The 22,139-nt window shown below is 45.9% G+C and overlaps 2 protein-coding genes across 2 annotated transcripts in view; both read right to left on the bottom strand.

Annotated features, from left to right (window-relative positions):
• The window catches only part of LOC121443901 (kinesin-like protein KIF27), a 64,874-nt gene extending 62,764 nt beyond the window's left edge, over positions 1-2,110 (bottom strand). Inside the window, exon 1 of the mRNA XM_041645657.1 lies at positions 1,813-2,110. Within this exon, the coding sequence (XP_041501591.1) occupies positions 1,813-2,110 (298 nt within the window). The remainder of the gene's footprint in view (positions 1-1,812) is intronic.
• Positions 2,111-10,645: 8,535 nt separating this feature from the next.
• LOC121443910 (queuosine salvage protein-like) lies at positions 10,646-18,410 on the bottom strand. Its single transcript, XM_041645668.1, has 4 exons — positions 18,015-18,410; positions 16,928-17,187; positions 13,129-13,324; positions 10,646-10,989 (listed from the first exon to the last, which is right to left on the bottom strand). Exons 1-4 carry the CDS (start codon positions 18,343-18,345, stop codon positions 10,757-10,759), a joined length of 1,020 nt encoding a protein of 339 aa, XP_041501602.1. The 5' UTR covers positions 18,346-18,410; the 3' UTR covers positions 10,646-10,756.
• Positions 18,411-22,139: the final 3,729 nt, after the last annotated feature.

A 22,139-nucleotide genomic window follows, 5' to 3' on the forward strand; every position in this document is an offset into this window, starting at 1 on the left:
AGCATGCCTGAACTGGCCTTCTCCAGTAATCAGATTGGTGACTACCCTAATTGTCATCAGAGAGCCTTCATCCAGTAACTGATGGAAGCAGATGCAGAGATCCACAGCCAAGCACTGGGCCAAACTCCTGGAGTCCAGTTGATGAGAGAGAGAAGGGACTGTATGAACAAGAGGGGGAGAGAGGTCAAGATCATGATGGGGGAACCCACAGAGGCAGCTGACCTGTACTCTGGACAAACAGCTAGGGAGCCATCATAGGACAGACCTAGGCCCTCTGCACGTGGATGACAGTTAAGTAGCTTAGTCTGTTTGTGGGGCCCCTAGCACTGGGATCAGGACCTGTCTCTGGCCCATAAGTTTGCTTTTTGGACCCTATTCTCTATGCAGAGATGCCTGGGAGCTTGGTCCTGTATCAATGTAATATGCCATGCTTTGTTGACTCCCATGGGAGGCCTGCCCCTTCTGAAAGGAGGAGGAGGAGATAGGAAGTATAGCTGGGAGGTGGGGGGAGGGAAGGGAAGAGAAGAGGGAGGAGAAACTGTGGTTGGTATGTAAAACAAATAAAAAATTTAATTAAAAAAGAAAAGAAGGGCTGGAGAGGTGTCTCAGAGGTTAAGAGCACTGGCTGCTCTTCCAGAGGTCCTGAGTTCAATTCCCAGCAACCATATGGTGACTCATAACCATGTATAATGAGATATGGTGCCCTCTTCTGGCCTGCGGGGATACATGCAGACAGAACACTATATATATATATATATATATATATATATATATATATATATATATATATAAAAATAAATAAACAAAAGTCAAAAAAAAAAAAAGAAAAGAAAAAAAGCCAGGTGGTGGTGATGCATGACTTTAATCCCAGCACTGGGAGGCACAGATAGGTGGATCTCTGTGAGTTTGAAGCCGGTCTGGTCTACAGAGTGAGTTCCAGGACAGTCAGGACTACACAGAGAAACCCTGACTCTAGAAAATGAAAGAAAAAAAGAAAAGACGTGCTGCAAAAAAGAAAGTCAGCACAGAAGTTCCCCAAAACCCAGAACTAGAACTTCCATATGGCTGTTATAATATTCCTAAGTATCTTCTAAGTATCTATTTCAGCTGCTTTTTATTTTCTAGATTATTTATGTTATATTTGTGGCTGTTTTGACAACATGTATGCGTGTGCACCATGAGTGTGCCTGGTATCCGAGGAGGTCTGAAGAGAGCACCGGGGTTTCCTAGTACTAGAGTTGAGATAGCTGTGAGCCACATGTTGGTGCTGGGACTCAACCCTGGTTCCGTCTTACAGTACCAAGTGCTCTAATCCACCAAGCCATCGTTCTGGCCCTGGTTAAAGGACTCTAGGACATCACGGAAACACCTGCACATCTCTGATTACTGCTCAACTATTCACAACAGGCAAGAAATGGAACCAGCCTAGATGGAGGCAAGGGAATCATAATTTCAAAGACTACTTGTGCTACAGAATAAGTTTTAAGGGCAACTGAGTGACTTTCCCTTGCACCAAAAAGGTAAAAACGAGGCTTAGGGATCTAGCTCAGTAGCTGGTGCTTAGCCAGCAAGCACAGCAACCAAGCACTATTTCCAGGACCTTAGAATCAAAATCAAAATTTTAAGGTCTATGATGGACTCAAACAGACGGCCACACACCAGCGTTTAAAGCATCAAGAACAGGAGACGAGCCTAGGCTCATCAGCAGGGCAAAGTCAAACAAAGCACACCCAATAAAACAGTGCTCAGTCACAAACGAAATGAATTCTTCACACACGCTATAAAAGGGGAAGTGAGAGGTGAGAGTCTTACCAACATGGCCTCCTCCAATGGTGTATGTCTTCCCAGATCCAGTTTGTCCATACGCAAAAACCGTTGCGTTATAACCCTCGATGAGTGACAGCACTAGGGGCTTTATGCATATATTATAAACTTCATCCTGAGTGGAATTTTTGCCAAAAACAAAATCAAAAGTAAAAACTCTGTCTCTGCCAATGATAATCTGTTGGGTGTTGGGAACATCCCTCACACAAATTTGATGTTTATGAAGAACTTCTTTGCAAAGTAGAGGTCTAATTCTTACAGCGACTTTTACTGGTATTTCTTCCATGGCAGCTTGAACTTTACTGAATAGATTATCTACTTAATGTTCAGTAACAATGTGAGAAACACCCATTTTATGGAAGATCTGGACTCCTGCATATCAAAATAAAAGATATAATTTAATTACTGGCTCCATTTATGCAAATAAAACCACACGTTTCAAAGCAAAGTCTTTAGAACAGATTCTTTACCAGTACAAATTAAATTACAAAGTTTATCTGACTTGCAAAGTGCTTAATTTAATAATTAAATAATTCAGCATTTAGGCTTGGTTCAAAATAGTTGAGGGGACTGGGGACCACGAATTGGTTAATTATAAAGCTAAGGGATAAATGCAGAAATTTTCACCTCATTGATTTGTTTTTGTGAAGACAATCCTGACAGAATCAGTGTGGCCATATGAAGTTGAAATTCACTTACTGTAATCATTAAAAATTATGCATACATATATGGCTCATAAACAATATTCAGTCAAGTTTTTTAAAGCCTGTATATAACAGCTACTCTTCAGATTCAGTTTGGTCCTCGGAAACCTATACACTGCCAGATATAAACTAAAAACAAAAACCAACAGCAGGGAAATCTAACTGGCTGGTAATATTTAGGGACACACCCACTGGACTTTTGAAACGTGATCAAATGCAAGGTAAGTACTGGGCCCGTGCCTTGTCATTGGCCAGGAATGGGGTCTTCAAACACCGGCTTCTCCGGGCGTGTGGCGGGAGTGTGGAAGTTAGAGAAGCGTTCCCAGCAGATGACGGAGCTCGCAGCATCTCACGACGGCATAAAGGGCCCCGGCGTGAGTGGGGAAACAGCCCCCGGGCGGGCGTCGGGCACCGCACCGAGACTTGCCCGCCAGCCCGCCTCACGCCGCAGCCGCGCGCGCCCCGCCGCCCTCCGGCCCGCGCCCCGGCCCCGCGGCTACCTCAGGACCCCGCTCGCTTGCGCTCGCCCGCCGCGCCCGCCGCGCCCGCCGCTCTCCGTGGGGCCGCTGCAGACCGGTGCCGCCGGCTTCGCGCCCCTCAGGTCCGCGGGCACACCGTCGGCTCGGGACAGCCCGGGTGTTTGCAGGCCGGCGCCCCACGGAGCCGCCTTTCTCCGCCCCGCCGCGCCCACGCCTTTTGTTGTCAACAGTTCTCACGGCAACGGCACAGCACGCCTCCCGCGCCCCTCCGCGCCCCCGCCCCTCCGCGCCCCCGCCCCCCGCTGGCTCCGCCCCAAGGTGTCCCGGCCTACGTAGGCCCAGGTTCACGCTAAAGCTGCCCACAGGGCCCCGCCCACAGGCCCCGCCCTCCGTGGAGTCCCCAGCTTGCCTGTGCCCCAGGAGCCTTCTCTGAGAATCCCCAGTAACTAGGCAGATGTGAGTCAGGCTTGAAAATGAATGCACTGGATTCCGCGTTGAGTTTCAGTCTCCAGCTACTATCTCGGGTAGCTTGTTTTTGAGACTGGGGTCTTCTGTAGCCCAGGCTACCTCCTGCCTTTGCTTCTGGGGAGCAGGACCCCAGGCACCTGGCACCACACTGCTTATGTGGTACAGGGAACTGATACCAAGGGCTTTGTCCATGCTAGGCAAGATCGTAGATCCAAACTGGTGAGTGGCGAACACCAGTATCCTCAAGACCTAGGCAAGAAGACTTTCAGCATCAGCCGGGTCTACACAATGAGACTCTCAGGAATTTTAAAAAAAGGTGGGGTGGAACAATGGCTTTCAACTTTGACCCGTCCCATTAACAGAGATAAACTTGAGAACCCAACATACTGAGGCAGTATGAAAAAAAATTACCATATGACAATACATGTTTAAGTACATAAACGAAAACAAGTTTCATGAAACAATAGTTCTGCTCTGATTCTAACTTTTTCGAAATTTTAATTTTACGTGCCAATGCATTCTGCCTGCATGTGTGTCTGTGTGCCGTCATTCATTCTCATAACACAGCCAAAGTATCTCAAGCGCCATTGCCATATCCTGTAGTTTACTTCCTTCTGCAGATGGTGTTTCTAAATGTCAAAGTTGCGCAGCCTGTCTCTTCGTGTGACGCCTACAATCCTCTTGAGACATGCCATCTCGAACACATTCAGCCACTGTTCTGAGGAGTGTTTCACTGTCCAGGTTTCAGAGTTGGAAAGATGGCAGCTCACGACAGATGTAATTCTGTTGTTATGTCTCTCGCTGAGACTGAATGATGGCAGATACCCGAAGACAGCACAGCTTGGAGGAGTGCACGGGATAAGGCGGAGAGGACGGCCCAAAAAAAGCTGGACAGACAGCATAGAGGAAGACTGTGGAACCCTGGGTATGACAGTAACACAGCCACCTAGGACTTCCTGGGATAGGAAAACTGGAGAACTGCCAAAAATGGGTTGCTCATGCATGCTTAAGCGTTGCCAGGCCGTATATGAACAATGTCTGTGTGGAGTGTGGGTCCCCTGCAGGTGGAATTACAGGCAATTGTGAGCTGCTATGTGGGTGTTGGGAATTGGACCCAAGTCTTCTGGAAGATTGGGAAGAACAGCCAGTGCTCTTAACCACTGAGCCATCTCTCCAGGCTCCTGTAACTTTTTAACATTGACTACAACTCCCTAAGTTGATTTTATTGGCACATAGTACAGTGATTGAACTTGTACTTATAACATGCATGGCCCAGAGTTCATTCACCATGGTTTTTTTCTCAAACAACTGATTTCAAAACTCAGTAACAGAATGCAACCTGCAGTTTAAAGTATTTTGGTCTTCAGTGAAGCTCTAGCTGAAGATGGGTAAGATATTTTCTACATAACAGCTACTGCTGTACCTTGGTGTCCTAGGGTTGACACTGCTCTGATGAAACATCCTGACCCAAGACAACTTGGGGAGGAAAGGAAACCATTTGTGTGGCTTATATATGCTGAGTCCAGTCCATTGAGGGAAGAAGCCAAGGCAAGAACTCTAATGGAGCAGGAACCTGGAGGCAGGAGCCGATGCAGAGGCCATGGAGGGCGATGCTTACTGCCCTCCCACAGCACTTGCTAAGAAAATGCCCTACAGGCCCATCTACAACCGATCTGTGGAGGTCTTTTCTCCACTGAGCTCCCTCTTCTCGCACTATTAGCTTGTGCCCAACTGAATTAAAAGGAGCCGGAACACTTGGGTTTAAATGTGCTGCTGGAAAGTGACGGTTGTCTCCTCAATCATCTGAAGTTTGTCCTTGAAGAAATAATGAGAAGCCCCCTTTCTTTCCCTTCTTTGCCTCATGGTCTTTTTTTTTTTTAAATATTTATTTATTATGTATACAATATGCTGTCTGTGTGTATGCCTGAAGGCCAGAAGAGGGCACCAGACCCCATTACAGATGGTTGTGAGCCACCATGTGGTTGCTGGGAATTGAACTCAGGACCTTTGGAAGAGCAGGCAATGCTCTTAACCTCTGAGCCATCTCTCCAGCCCCTGCCTCATGGTCTTGAGTGTGCTCTCACTGCTATGCTATTTGCCTGTGGTAGCACCGATTGGTCATGGACTGAAACCTCTAAAACTGTGAGCCAAATTCTTTCTGTTCCAAGGATGTGTGAGTTGTTTATCTTAGGTGTTGTCTTTGTTCATCACTATTCTACTGCTGTGCGCAGACACCAAGACCAAGACAATATATAGAGGAAAGCATTTAAGTGGGGACTTGCTTACAGTTTCCGAGGGTTAGTCATGGCAGGGAGCACCATGGCAGGCAGGCAGCGGAGCAGCAACTGGGAGTGCACACATCATTCTCAACTGTAGGCAGAGAGGATGAGATGGGGCCTTGGAGGGCAAAGGGTGCTTATGCACACAGATAAGCACTGGAGAAGCCAGGGAGGTTAAAATCACAGGCATCCTTCAAAGGAAGGAGATGCTGAACCTGCCCCTCCTGGAGTGCAAGCAATGATGGAGTCTACAGCTGGTGTCGATAAGTCAGGCTCTGCCCTGTATGTATATTCCAGAATTGATGGTTTACTAATCCCAGACTCTTGCCCCTAAAACCTTATTTCTGGGCCATAAAACCCACCCTTATGAGTGATGTCACTTGTAATTTATAACAGCCTAAGGAACTTCATGTTATTCTGGGGCAGGCCAATTCTGACTCCCACAGGTGTTCTGTTTACCCTCAGTCAGTATCCCTACGTCTGAGTCAACAGTCATTATTCTTGTGAAAGAAGCCAGATAGACTTTGTAAAGAATCTCAATGGAGGCCAGACAGTGGTGGTACATGCCTTGAATCCCAGCGCTTGGGAGGTAGAGGCAGGTGGATCTCTGAGTTTGAGGCCAGCCTGGTCTACAGAGTGAGATTCAGGACAGGCTCCAAAGCTACAGAGAAACCCTGCCTCAAAAACAAACAAACAAAAACAAAACAAAAAAAAACCCCTCAATGTAAATATGTCTTAAATTTGTTGTACACTTGGGAATAGTTGCTATCAGAAAAGTTTTTTTTTCCAAAATTGTGCTGTGCTTAACTATGGCTAATGTAAATGATCTGGTATCAGGGTCTAGAAGCCCTGGCCCAGCACTAGTGTCTAAAAACTCGTCTAGATCGAGTTTCATCCTTGTCTCTTTGCAGGATCACTCCCCCCCCCCTTGCTGTAAACCCTGCAGGGACCCCTCCAGGCCTGGCTTGGGCCCTAGAAACCTCAAAGCCCACACCAGTGACACCTCTTCCAACAAGACCACGCCTCCTAATCCTTCTCAAACAGTTCCACAAATTGGGTATGAAGTATTCAATTACATGAGCGTGTGGGGGCCAATCTCATAAAACAAGCACAGATGTTTTGCTCTAGTAACAGAGAGATGCCTGATGCATTACTCATCCATTGCATTTAACCCCTAGTGCCGAGCAACAAATTACCCTGAAAATTAGCAGCTTAAAACAGACTTCATACAGCTTGAGTCGGAGCCTGGGGATGGCTCAGCTGAGTCACGAAGCTCATGCTATCTCCAGTGATATGTCTAGAGAAGTGGTTTTTAACCTGTGGGTCACAGCCCCTTCACAGGGGTCACCTAAGACCATCTGAAAACACAGATGTTTACAATTTATAGCAGTAGCAAAAATACAGTTATGGAGCAGCAATGAAAATAACTTTATGGTTGGGAGTCACCACACCATGAGGAACTGTGTTAAAGGGGTTGTAGCATTAGGAAGGTTGAGAACCACTAGTCTAGAGTATAAATAAAATTAAGGGGAGAATAGTCCCTGATAAATAGAATGCCTTCTGCTGGGTAGTGGTAGTGCACACCTTTAATCCCAGCACTTGGGAGGCAGATCTCTGTTCATTTGAGGCCAGCCTGGTCTACAAGAGCTAGTTCCAGGACAGGCTCCAAAGCTACAGAGAAACCCTGTCTCGAAAAACCAAAAAAAAAAGAAAGTAGGCACAGAGATAGCCTTGCCAGGAACCCCCACTACACCCAATGTTGTACCCAATAGCCAGAACCCAGAACCAGTGATACCACTAGTTACTCAAAGTAACCAGGCATACAACTCTCAGCAGAAACCCAGTGACACCCACTCGAGAGCATATCAGCAGAGACCAAGGGCGAAACAGCACTCTTTACCTTTTCAGGACTGCTAAAGACTAGAGATGCCACCTTATCTGTCCTGCTGCTGAAGAGTGTCCCCTGGGATCCTGACCCTTGAACTAGAGACTAGATTTGACTGCCTGCTAGGACATGCCACACAGGTGAGCAGCCATGGAGCAATAGGCTTAGGATCACAGTTAGGAACTTAAGAGTGTGGACCTTGTGTGAAGACTCTCAGCATAATAAAACACAATTTTTGTCACACCAACTGAGCCTTGGTTATACTACCTCTGCCTGCAACATCTTCCTAGTGAGAAATCACTACGCAAACGTGGAGACTAATTAAGGAGAACCTCTTGAATAGTGCTTGTTGGCTGGGCTAACACCCAAGGAAGAGCTCGGTATTCAACAGATTTTACTAAATCATATACATCTTAGGCTCATGCATTCCACAGACATGCATCCTTAAACCTCTTTCAGCTCCTGGCCCCAGGTTACACAACTTAAACAAAGACAGGAGACTAAAGTCTGACTGCTGTTCTTTACATTATGAAATCAAACTAACAGTTTATGTCTTGGAGAAACTCTTGGCAGTTACCATCTAAAACAATGAAACTTTTTGTTCCCCAAAGGCTTACTGAGATTTTTGTTGTTACTCTTTGGATGGGGTCCAGGCTGGATTATGGTCCAGGCTGGATTGCACTAAAATTCAGTGGCCTCAAACTCACAACCATCCCCCCTGCCTCTGTCTCTAGAATTCTGAGACTGTAGGCATGACCCACCCTGGCTTCCTAGAGATGTTCTTCAGCTGACAGACGTTGAACTCTATCACATCAAATGTGGAAACCTACGTGTGACATACAGTGGCCTGGCTTCCAAATGCACAACTGCATCTGCAGCACAGAGAAAACGGTTTCGGAAAGCAACCTGAAAACTGTAGCAACATCAGAAGCAAGTGGTGCTACGCAGGCAGAGCCATGCAAGATTCACAGAGGTGCAGGAGACCCAGCAGGACCCGCTGCGGGTGGGAGACAGACAGACACGCCATGCAGGGAGCCTGGGTATAGAGCTTATTTAGTAGGTACTGGGAAGCGTATAAGGGTATGGGGATTATGGAGGGAAGAGAGAGAGGTAGTAGCATTAGTGAAAGCTACTTTCTGCAAAGGGCTGGAGCAGTTGAGAGTGCTTACTCCTTTTTAAGAGGACTTGGTTTGGTTCTGGGCACCTTCATCAGGAAACGTATAACCTCTGCAACTTCACCCACAGGGAAGTCTGACAACTCTGGCCTCTGCAGGCATGCACGTGGCACACATAAACCCATGCAGTCATGTGCATGCACACACACACAATTGTTAAATCTTTAAAAAAAATACTTATACTGGTATGATGGCACAAACCTTTAATCCCACCACTCAGAAGGCAGAGGCAGGTGGATCTCTGTGAATTTGAAGCCATCCTTCTCTACGGGGCTGAATGAGATCCTGTCTCAGAGAGAGGGGCTTGGAAGAAGAGGCACAGAACGTGGCAGGAGTACAAAGATTAAGTTGAAAACTATCAGGCTGCTTTTTAAGTATAAGTTACAGCAAACTGAGGGTCGGCCAGATGGCTCAGCGGGTAAAGGGACCTGCTACCTGATGACAAGAGCTGGATCACCGGGACACACATGGTGGTTAGGAGACACTCAACATTTGCAAGTTGTTCTCAATTCCACACATGTGCCATGGCAAGCACATGCATGTACACACACATAGTAAATAACAAAATGAAAAAAAACAATGAAACTGTAATGTGGTTTTTAATCTCAAGCATGAAGCTCGCAGAGAGAGCAGGTACCACAGGTACAACAGAGCTCTGGGTCCTCAACTTGGCTACAATAGGGGAGGGTGTGGCCCTGTGGTAGCGAGCTTGCCTGCAGAATGCCAGAGGCCCTGGGTTCCATTCCCAACATTGAATAGAATAAACACAAAGGTTACTACTGTCTCAGCTGCCATGCTTTGACAGACAGACCCTCTCTCAAAGAAGAGACTTCCCTGGGTCCTTCCTGAAGAGTTGCAATCCCCATTACCAAGATTCACAAGCGAGGAGACAGGGTGACAGTGACTCACTGAAACTACCACACTTGCCTCTGGGTGGGCACAGGATCGCCTGGCCCGTCAGATCCACAGGCTCTGATCCCATAGGATCACACAAGGAGGGACAGGCACCAGCTACTTAGTGGAAGCTGTGTCCTGCTCAGGTCAGACCTTTGCACACCCAGTCGCTGCCACAAGTGTCCAGCAGATGGCAGTGAGGTGCCTGACGCAGCAGCTCTCCCTGGTTTGCATGGTTACTGTAAGAATATAGTGGTGAGGAGAGCTCGGCTAGAGTTATTGGTACTTGTTAGTGCCCAGGATGGGTGCTGGGAACCGAACATGTCCTCTGCAAGAGAAGCAAATGTTTCTTTAGCACTTGTTTTTGATTTTTAAGATGATCCAGGATGGCCTAAAACTCAGCTTTCACCTTCTGAGTACTGGGAATATATGTATATAAATTCTAAGTTATTTTTTAAAAAGCAATAGTTTAGGGGCCGGAGAGATGGCTCAGTGGTTAAGAAGGCTGGCTGCTCTTCCAGAGGTTCTGAGTTCAATTCCCACCAATCACATGGTGGCTCACAACCATCTATAATGAGATCTGGTGCCCTCTTCTGGCCTGCAGGCAGAACACTCGCTGCATACATTTAAAAAAAAAATTAAAAGCAATAGTCATATACCAAAGACTATCTCTATCTAATATTAAATTACTATAACACATAGTCAATAACTAAGATGGGCACGTGATTCAGTGGTAGAGCACTTCCCTGGCATACACAAGACATAGGCTTGATCCCCAGGGCCATAAAACACAAAAAAGGGGAAGAGGAAGAAAATGACTACAAGTTGAGAAAAGCTACCAACTAAAGACATGAATATTATCATTATAGATTATGCAGTATGATTATGGGGATACACAATGATATGCCAAGAAAAAAAAACAGAAACAAAGACTGGATAGTCAATTACCTATTCCTATAATTTTTGTCTTTCTATCAAATCAAAATTGTGCAAATGACCGCAAGATCTAAAAGTGCAAGTCTTTCCCCTGGATCCGTCCACACGCGGGTCAGTAATAAATGCAGCGGGTACGGTGAAACGGGACTGCTCTCATGTGGTCCCTGTGGTCGCGGGCATAGTCCCACAAGTGATAATCCAGAAGAATGGAGTTGATCTCACCCTGAGGCTTTTCACCCCTTTCTTCAAGAAGCTCCAGGAGAGAGTCCCGGATGAGCTCGACACACCAAATCGAGCAACCTCTAATTTCCACCTCTTGTTTGTCTCCATTTGAGAGCATTTCTCCTGCAATAATTAAAAGAGAGGAAGAAAAAAATCATTTTATAAACCTCGGCATTAATGCAAGATTACAAGTTAAATTCACAGTGACAGAGGGTGTCTGCCTTGCTGGTCTCAGTCCTTCCAGGACCAACTATTACACTCTGCACACACTAGTTCCTCAAGTAAACTTGTTAAATGAAGATATGGCACTGGGTGCTGTTCAGGTCCTGGGCTCTAGGCAGGACCATTCAGGGTACCCAGAGGCCAGCTGAGGGATGGGAAGCCTGGCAGGCTGCATCCAACCTCTAACGTCAAGTAACGCTGCTCTCTCTCCAACATCCTCGTTGCTTGGCCAGTGGAAGAATGCAGACTAATGGGGTTTCTTCCACCTCCTTTGCCTCATAAGCTGGCACAAAATGTAAGCCTTTCTTTTCTGTTAATCAAACTTAACTCTCATTTGGTTAAACTGCCTAGTCAACGACGAGTGTAACCCCAAGGCAGAGGCCACCACCTCCGCAGAGCTCTAGATCAGATGGCTGCTCTCACCGACTGCAGCCTTGCCCAGAGGAGCCCAGCTATGCAGAACCCAGACTCCCAGACCACAGAAACTGCAAGACAGTAAATGCTTCCTGTGTTACACAAGACATCCAGTAATGGGTTAAAAACTCTGTTCCCTGGAAAGATGACATTGGAGCGCTACCTTTTGCTACCTGTGCACATGACTTCATTTGAAAACAGGAATGGGCTAGACATGGTGGTGCATGTCTGCTGTCCTGGATACCTGGGAAGCTGTGGCAGAAGGCTGAGAATCTGAGGCCACCTGGGTTACGCATGAGACCTTGGCTCAAAACAGGTCAGCTGAAGTTAGGTGAATGCCCACACACCTACACACATGCTTCTCTTGTCATAAAACTTAAGGTATCTAATAATCAAGCACTTATATCGGCTATGAGCATTACAATTTAACAGCTTGTTACTTTTCAGTGAAGGCACAAAGACAGAAAGGACTGCTCCAGGCAGCACAAAGCCTGGTGAACTTTAGATGGATAATAATTCTGTTTACATTTATTTCACATGAGAAAATGATTCAATTATAAAAACTTGGTTTTAAAAATAAAGTAACAGAAACTCCTCTACCTGAGAGGTAAATTGGCATGAAAGTGGCATTTTCTTGTTTTGTTTTTTTGTTTGTTTGTTTTTGATTTTCGAGACAGGGTTTCTCTGTAGTTTTTGGTGCCTGTCCTGGAACTAGCTCTTGTAGACCAGGCTGGCCTCGAACTCACAGAGATCCATCTGCCTCTGCCTCCCGAGTGCTGGGATTAAAGGCTGCGCCACCACCGCCCAGCAAAAGTGGCATTTTCTTATAAAAAGAAGTCACGCTCACGTGAACTTTTCAATGTACCCCGCCTATTCCAACGAGTAAGATGCCCAGCCTTACTCTTCTGTAACTGTGCCCAAGCATGGCAATAGGTAAGCCTGGGAAAGAAAGCTCTCTGTAAATCCTCCTCTCTCTGATGCCACCTCCATCACAATGGAATTTACTCAGCTCAATCACTACACATTAATCACTGTACCTATTTCACACATCTCTATGTAACAAGTTTAAATTTCAGTTATCAAGGTCTGAAATGATAATGACCAAGTAAACACAATTTTCAATAATGTCTACATTCCACAGTGTAAACAAGAAAAGCCATTTTGTTTTCATTTCAATTACCCTTGCATGTTTTATTCCTCTCTTTCCTTTCTGTTAGTCGTGTTTTTTTGGGTTTTTTTGTTTGTTTGTTTGTTTTGTTTTTGAGACACGGTTTCTCAGTGTATCCCTAGCTGTCCAAGAACTAACTCACTCTGTGGACTAGGCTGGTCTCCACTTCACAGAGATCTGCCTGCTTCTGCCTCCTGAGTGCTGGGATTAAAGGTGTGTGTGCTACCCTGCCCCACTCAACAGAGGCTCTCTCTCCCCCTCCCCTTGTAGCCCAAGCTGCTCTGGGACTCCCCACCCTTTGCTTCTGTCTCCTCAGTACAGGAAGCCACCACCCCGCCCAGCACATAGATCTCAAGCCAGTGCTGTTTTGTAAGCAAAGGAGAGTTGTTTGTAAACAAAAACCAAACAGACTCAGCAACAAACCACAGAGCAGCAAACAAGGACAGAAAGCTGCAAACCTTTGCGAAGCTTCTCCAGCAACTTGTCGGAGTATTTCAGGGCTCCAAGGTAAACGAGAATCTGCGGCAGTCTGTAGTCAGCAAACATGGTGATGCTGGAGATGTCCTCAAAACAGCCATCCCCCTTTCCTTCCAGCACACTCCATGTGTCCGCCACAAGGATCTGGGCTCGCTTGTAAAAGGCAATCCTTTTCCCCTGTGATTGGAGAATACTTATCACTGGAGCTTCTGAATTCTTACCGTATGCTATTTAAAGAGGGCATGCGATGGAGACAGAGAGAGACTGTCTACAACGATCCTATTCTGTTGATAAAGATTTATAAATATAAACGTTTTACAGAAAATAAAAGGACCTGACAACAAGATGGCTCAGCAAGCTAAGGTCTGCACTGCCAAGCCTGATGAGGTGAATTCAATTCCCAGGACTCACATGGTAAAACCGACTTCCAAATGTTGTCCTCTGACCTCCACACTCACTGTGCAGTACAGCACACAACCGTGACCTGAGCACATAATAAACATGTAGTTTAGAAAAATTCTCGCCTGGTGTGGCAACACGTGTTTAATCCCAGTGCTTAGGAAGAAGAGGCAGGCAAATCTCTGAGTTTTAGGGCAGCCTGGTCTACACAGCGTCCAGACCAGCAAGAGCTACACAGTAAGAAGACCCTATCTCAAACCAAAGCAAAACAAAATTTTAAAGTATCTAATTAACACTCTCACTAAAACTTCTTTTTGTTTTCTGAGACAGGGTCTCACTATGTAGTTCTGGCTGTCCTGGAACTTGCTCTGTAGAGTTCCAGGCTGACCTCAAACTCACAGAGATCTGCCTGCCTCTGCCTCCTAAGTGCTAGGGTAAGGGTGTGCACTATTATGCCTGGCTGTTCCCCTCACCACCCCAAGGTACACAAAATATTCACTTTTGACACCATTCAGCATTCAGTACTCATTTTCTTTTCTTTTCTCCCTCCCTTCCCTTGCTCTCCAGTGTGAAGGATCAAACTCAGGGCTTCATGTGCAGAAGCTAAATACACTGAGCAATAGCTACCAACTGATAAGCACACTGAGCTATAGGCACCAACTGATAAGCACACTGAGCTATAGCTACCAACTGATAAACACACTGAGCTATAGCCACCAACTGAGCTATATTCCTAGATTCCAGTATTTTTTCTTTTTTAAAAAAGATTTTATTCTTAATCATTTGCATATATGCATGTGTAGGGGATGGTATATGACACCTGTGTGGGTGCCTGCAGAAGCCAGAGGTGTCACATAGCCTGGAGTTGGAGTCACGGGTGTTGGTGAGCTGCCCAACATAGGTGCTGGGAGCCAAACGCTGGTCTGGAAGAGTGAGAGCTCTGGACTGCTGAGCTAACTCTCCAGTCTCTAGCACTCTCTCAATATTATTCATAAATATATGCCCGTGTACTATAATTCAGCTAGTTAGTATTCCTATATGTAGGCAGCATTGTTTTTGAAAACATGCGAATCTGTGGTTGGGGGTGTGGCCCAGTGGTGAAGCACTGGTTCTGAGTTCACTTCCAAGCACAGTAGAAAAAAGAGAATGCTCATCTAACTGGAGCGCAGTTCACACTAACCATATATAAATAATGGAGGGTGAAGAAGATAATTACCTCTAGGCTACAGAAAGCACAGCGCTGATTTTTAATCACACACTTAATTTAGAGATGAAGATGTAACTGACAGGATCCAGCCAGGGCAATTAATAAAAGTCAGTATGGAGTCTACATAACAAAAGTGCCAATTCCATTTAAGCACAGAATAAGGTCGTGGCCATAACTTAAGGAGTCTACGTAACAGACCAGCGCTATGTCTCGGTGAGTGCTTGTCTAGCATGCATGATGCCTGGAGTCAGGAAGGTCAGCCCCAGTGAGGACATCAGATCACCTGGGTCTGGATTTCTACAGCCCCTCTCCACCCTCAAGCCTCTCATAAAGCCCCTCCCCCAAATGCCTCTAATGAATAGATTACAAAAAATACTGATAATTAAAATCTATTCCTAGTCTGATCCCTGTGGCTGTACTCTCCGTGTTTTAAAGCAGCTCATCTACTGAAAATAATCCATAACTAGCTCTCAGAACATACAACTACCACCTCAGAATAACTGAATTAGCAAATACCATAAATAAATACAGTTTTGTGTGTGACAAGATCACACGATAGCACCCTGGCCGGCCTGGAACTCAGTCCTCTCATCTGCCTTCCAAGAGTGGAGGCTGGATATGTGCACCACCACACGCCCTCTGGAATTAATTTAAGGACAAATCCCATAGAGAAAGTCCACAAGGGTTGGGAGTGTTGCTCAGAGATAAAGGACTTCCTCTGCATCCTGGAGGCCCTGATTTGACCCCAATATCACAAAAACATAGCAAAACAAAACACTGAAAGGACTGTTGAAGATGGCTTGCCACCAAGTCCAACCTCCTGAACGCCACAGTGGTAAAAAACCAACTCCTAGAAGTTGTCCTCTGACATCCACATGGGTGCCTCGGCACACATGCAGTGTACACATAGGCTTGGGTGTGTGCACATGCACACACACACACAAGTATAAAAACCAAAGTAAATTTTAAGCAGCAAAAAAAGATACCTAAAAACACTCCAAAACACTCCCTCACAATGAGAAATAACCTATTACCCAACCTTAAGGTTGACCTACTTTTATGAAAGGAACAAATGTTCATTAGGACTTTGGGGTGGGAGGAGGTGGTTCCCTGCACCCACACAGTGGCTCACAGCCGTTCCCAAACCTGTCACTTCTGAACTTTATAGGCAAAAGGCACACACACATGGCACACGTGGTGCACACATGCACAGGAAGCCAAAACATGAATGCATTAATACACAAATCAGACATATCTAAAAACGGGAAGAAACTCGGGATGGGGGAGGGGATGTCATTGCTCTTCTGGGGCTGTGACAAAGCACCTCGACCCGAAGCAGTTTAGAAAAGGAAGAGTTTATCTGGGCTGACAGCTCCAGAGGGAGAGTCTGGGGGCAAGGGGCCTGGCCGGTGGCACACACAGCACAGGAAGCTGACAGCTCACAGTTCATACACATAAAAGAAATCAGAACAAAAGATATTCAGCGGCAAGGATTCCAAAGGAATTTTACAAAAATGAAACCTAGGTGTGTAGTGGGAGCATAAAACAAACGGTCATCATTTAAAAAGTACTTCCATTCAACTGTTTCGTATCCTAGAACAAATATTATAAAAGAACAGTGTGGAAGAAAGAAAATATATACCAAGCTTTTCAAGAAATGCTTTTTTCCTGGAGAAAAACTGTTATACATTCCACTCTGATTTTCATCCAGCTCTGTGAACTTATTTTTTTAAATATTTATTTATTTACTTATTTATTATGTATACAATATTCTGTCTGTGTGTATGCCTGCAGGCCAGAGGAGGGCACTAGACCCCATATTACAGATGGTTGTGAGCCACCATGTGGTTGCTGGGAATTGAACTCAGGACCTTTGGAGGAGCAGGCAATGCTCTTAACCACTGAGCCATCTCTCCAGCCCTCTGTGAACTTTTTAAAATACTAATCCTGCTTTCTTTAGCCTCAGGTGATGCCATTCTATTTAAGATTGAAACATGTTAAAAACTGATGGGAAAACAAAAAGTGACAGGTGTGAAACGCAAATTTTGTTACTGCTTCTAGTCCAAGGTGAGCAAGCTTCAAATTTTAAGTGGCTAGCCTTAAAAACAGCTCTGGCAAGAAAAGCATTAACTCGGAGTTAGTGCGCATTCTAAAATCCTCGGCTACAAACTCACCTCAAACTGTGCCTCGTCTCTGTAAGAAGGAAAATGTTCAACGACCAAGTGCATTAACCTCTGTGCACTCTTTTCACTTTTTTGTACACAATTAAGAAAAGAGCCGCCGAACTTCTCCAGCAGAATCTTCCCAGTTTCATTGAGAATCCGATGCCGCTCTTCTATTAAGGGCATGGGCACGGCGGTATCTGAACGGAATATATCCCGAACTTGATCAAGAGTCACGGTGGCATAGTAGGAGGCGCTGGTTACTGGTATCCCTTTAAAGACCGAATTCAGAGATGGAGAAGTTGCAAACAATATGGAATCAAATTCGTGTTAAAGAAGACGGAGTGCAGTGGTGCTGGCCTAACCTGAGCATTCGAAATGGGATCCCTGAGCGTTTAAGGCCAGCGTAGTCTGAATTCTACACCGGTCAAGGCTACTCAGTGAGTCTTTCGGAAGACTAGGGTTCAATTCCCAGCACCCACACAGTGGTTCACGGCGTTCTGTAACTGCAGTCCAAGGGGATCGACGCCCTCTGTGGCCTCCATGGGCACTGCATGCACGTGGTGCACAAAAACCAAACAGAAAAAGGAAAAACCCCAAAATAAAAATCATACAAATGAAAAATAATTCTAGAATAAGTAACCAAATGAGAGCTCCAGAAGTGCATCAAAAGCGCACAAATAACCCCGCCCCTCGCTGTCTGCTTACTCAACCACTCAATGTGGCACGTGTATTTTCCTTGCATAAAACGTTCTATGATCTGTCCTTTTCTTCTTCAGGAGGCGTTTATTTTTCATTTGTTTTTCTGCGAGAGGGTCTTGCTCGCTATGAGACTGGCCTAAAACTACGTTGCTCAGGCTGGCCTAGAAACCATAGTGATGCTCCTGCCGTGGCCTGGAGTGCTGGGATTGCAGACAGGAGCCAGTATGCCCAACTTAAAGTAACTTTTCTTTTTTCTTTTTCTTTTTTTTAAAAGAAAACTGGCTTTGCCACCTCTGCTGGTGGCCGGAGCGCTGCGGTCGGGCTTTTGCTCTAGGCAGAGGGAGGGACACCTCAGGACGCGCGCCCGAGGCAGCAGGCGACGAAGGGCCACACCCACCTTGGTCGAGCGCCCGGTTCAAGGCGGCGCACAGGGCCCAGTAGCCGGTGTACGCTGTTCCTCCGTAGCGCACCTCACACTTGCGCTCCTCCTGCTCCGCCCAGAAGGAGAAGTTGAGCGAGTCCACCACGAAGACCCAGTCGAGCGCCGCCTCGTCGGCCCCGCGCGGGTTGAGCTCGTGCAGGGCCTTCCACTGCTCCACACGCCACGCCGAGGCCGCGGGCAGCAGCAGCTCGGCCGCCCTGCGCACGCCCTCGAGGTCCACGAGCACGTCACGACTGTTCTCGGCCACGAACCTCGCGGACTCGCGCGGCAACAGCGGCGCCTCCATGCTGTCAGCTCCCTCGCCCCCCAACGCCGCTGGGAGCCTTGGTCGCGGCCACGCGCTCGGGCCCACTTCCGGGTCGAAGTCCGGAAGTCGCGCAGGAGACTTCCGGCTGGCCTCCGGGGAATCGCGCAGGTCGTGGGGCTCAAATTGCTGCCCCGCGCCGCCTGGTGGCGAGATGGAGACAGACTTCGGCGGCCGCCAGCAAGCCGGCTCCCAGGCCGCTTCTGCACACCCCTGGCCTCCATCCCCAAGCTTCAGGATTAGTCAGAACATGGAGTAGACGAGGGAACAGTATTGTTAAACCTCATGTCTAGCCTTGTGCTCGACCCTGAATTTCCTGCATGTGACAGGAGTGATGGTGACCCCGGTTTGCAAATAAAGGGGGGGGGGCACACTCAATGTCGAGGTTCCCCACCCTCAAGCAATAGCGAAGGCTGAAATTTGTACCTTTGTTTGCCCATCAGACTTAATAAACAGTATGAACCAATCATAGACGCCAATCATTCTGGCCTTTAGGCTGTGATAGGGTAAAACAGTGCAAAAGTTCTTCTATCGTGTATTCTTGTTGAGACAATTTCAGGTTTATCTAGAATCTGATCTTGATGGACAATCCCATAGACAATTACCCAACTCTCTATTCTAGGACCCAGACGTCAGCGAACTGCCTGATTGGGCGGAAGCCCCTCCAGTCAACTGCTTTTCTTCGATTTTGTTATAACTACTTGCTTCTTCAAAACTTCCCTACAACTGCTGAGCGAGGTGAAAGGACGTGGTTTCTGCCTTTAAAAAACTGGTGATTGGGCTCGGTGGTGGCGCACGCTTCAGCACTAGGGAGGCAGAGGCAAGCAGATTTCTGTGAGTTTGAGGCCAGCCTGGTCTACAGAGCAAGTTCCAGGACTGGTCCCAAAGCTATAGAGAAACCCCGTCTCAAAAAAACAAACGAAAAAACCACGGACCGACAGAGACACTCAGGACCACACCCAGGTCCCTGAATTCCCTGGGTGGTCCCAACTGGCTGGAATAAAGACTTTCAATTGACTATAAACTGTAAGTGGCCTTCTCTATTGGGGTTACTATTTTCAGTAATGATAGACAAGAACTTAAATCGTTGAGAAGCCAGGTGTGGTGCCTGCTCAAACCTTTATTCTCAAAACTAGGGAGGCAGAGGCAGGTGGGTGTCTGTGTCTTTAAGGCCAGCCTGGTCTACACAGTGAGTTCCAGGACAGCCAGGGTTATGTAGAGACCTTATCTCAAAAAGTAAAACAAAAAGAAACAGTTTAATGGGAGGTGGAGGTAGGATAACCAAAGTCATCTTTAGTTAGGAACCAAGTTCGAAGGCATATATATATACATGCATTCATACTCCTCCCAAAGTGGCCAACTTTTCCCACCTAGGCAGCACCGTCTTCCAGTCTTACCACTGTCCACGAGAAGGGAAATAATATTACTTGAGTAAGCAGGAGGTGCAATCAAGCAACTTCCAAAATGTGCATCAAATGACAGAGACAACTGGCTACCCAGGCAATCACCCAAAGTTTCATTTGCAACTCAAGTAATATTATTTCCCTTCTCGGGTCTTCTTTGGGGTTGGAGACTAGATAGTTGTAGTTACTTTCCTCTCATGAGTTGGCCAAGTTATTTATATCCAAGACATAAACTCATTAGGATAATTACTGAAACATTTATCGTGTTTCTTGCTTGATATTGTTTATGCTGATTGTAATTCTAATTAAGTTTGAAGACTGTTTTACCATGCAGCAGGAGGTTCAGCTAGCCACTCACAATGGCACCTCCATTTTAGATGAGTCTTACCTGCCTCAATTAACCCAATCCAGATTATTCTCATAGGTAATCTTCCCCATCACACCTAGGAATATGCTGACTAGTATGACTTATTAATTTGCTTTGTTTCTTGTCTTGACAGAGTCTCATGCAGCCATGGCTGGTCTTGAACTCCTTCTTGTTCCAACCTCTCCTGTGCTGTGTGAATTTGCATTAAAACTTTGTTTTTCAAGACTGGGTTTTTCTGTTGCTATTGGTTGTTCTGGAACTCCCTCTGTAGACCAGGCTGGCCTCAAAATCACAGCCTCTGCTTCCCAAGTGATAGGATTAAAGGAATGTGCCACCCCAACCCCCGACTTTTTAAATGGGTCATTGAAATTACATTTTTGTTAATATCAATTTGAAATTTTTGTGTATTTTGACATGGGTGGGCACTCTGACCTCTGCAAGGGGAGATCGAAGGACAACTTTGTGGTTCTGGAAATTGAACTCAGGACGCAAGGCTTATGTGACAAGTGCTGGTTGCCCCCTGGATTTAATTAACCGGTACCCTTGGTGTTTTTGTTGGTTCTAATAATACAATAAGAAACATTATAATATTGCTTTCCAGGAATTCTGCAGTACCACGAAGCTGGGCCAGGCTCAGTGTGGTGTTACAAGATCATTATCCCTATATTCAGGAGGTTTAAGGACCACAGGTTGAAGGTCTGCCAGCAAGCCCATCTTAAAGCAAACAAAAAGAACACATTAAAAGTTGATTTGAGCTCATAGGTTAAAGGTACCAAATCTGACCAGTTCCAGTTACGGAAATCTAGTCTTCTGAATTGTTCGGGCCTCCACACATGCACGGCACACAAACACACCCCCTCTTCACACAAATGGATGAATATAGTAGAACTTTGGGATTTCATTGCTGAGTTTTTGGAAATCTTATTTCCAAATTTTCGCAGGCACGTAAGTCTTTCAAAAAAGCATATTCTTGGGCTGGATAAATCTTTTTTTAAGCATATTCTTGACTGGCTGGTAAAAATAGTTGTCGGTGAAAAATGATTGCTATACAACCATGAGTTAGGGTTCCCAAAACCCTACAGAAAGCCAGGCAGGAGCCTGGAAATCATGCTAGGAAGAAAGTGAGTTGGTGAAAACCTTCGGGTCCCCACCCCATGTGTAATCCCTTCAGGGAGACACATGCATACCAACCTCAAGAAAACTAATGCACCAGTTGCGCTCATATATGTATATATTTTATAAATATATATTTTAAAAATATATATATATATATTTTACAAAGTTCAACTAACAAGACACTAAAGCAGTTGACAACTGCTTCCTGACAATTTCATGTAGTATGTATCCTTTGGCTGGCTTAAACCTTCTGTGACCCCTTTGTCCTGGGTTACAGCTATGTACAATCCTAGCTGACAGGGTACTTAAGATAGAACCAAAGGCCTCAAGCATGCCAACTTAAACACCCCTTTAGCCCTGCGGACATCCTAGTCCTTAAATCCCTAGGTAAAACATCTATCCTGTCCAGAACTGTATTCAAATCAGTGTCACTTTCCAAGGGCATCAAGGTATTCATATATTTATGTTAAATTATGCTAAAAAGCAAACCTAAAAGAACATGTGTTCTACTGATGTTATGAAAGCATAGAAATGAAGGCTACTTCCCTCCAGTAGGGCTAGCAATCTGGTACTGATTTTTCTCATGCGGGGTGGGGGTGGGGGGTGGGTTTGCTTTATCCCCAACCTTAAATTCACTTAAATGCCAAGGCAAGGTCTTGCCTAGGATGCAAATCTCAGGTTACTTCTTGCTGATTTGCAAAAGGATTCATTTAATGGTTTCCTAACAAAACCATATATATGCCCTTCCACAAACTAAGCTAGTTAACTCACTCTAAAAAGCCTTTGGCAAGCAAACACTACTCAACGTGTGCTAAAAGACCCTACCCCAACATTTTCAGACTTAAGCTATGACTTCACCTCAAATTTACTGGAGCTGAAAGCAAATTATT

Source organism: Microtus oregoni, unplaced genomic scaffold, assembly GCF_018167655.1.
Source record: "Microtus oregoni isolate MIOR12 unplaced genomic scaffold, Mior012 000114F_ref0000099, whole genome shotgun sequence".
NCBI classification, from domain to species: Eukaryota; Metazoa; Chordata; class Mammalia; order Rodentia; family Cricetidae; genus Microtus; species Microtus oregoni.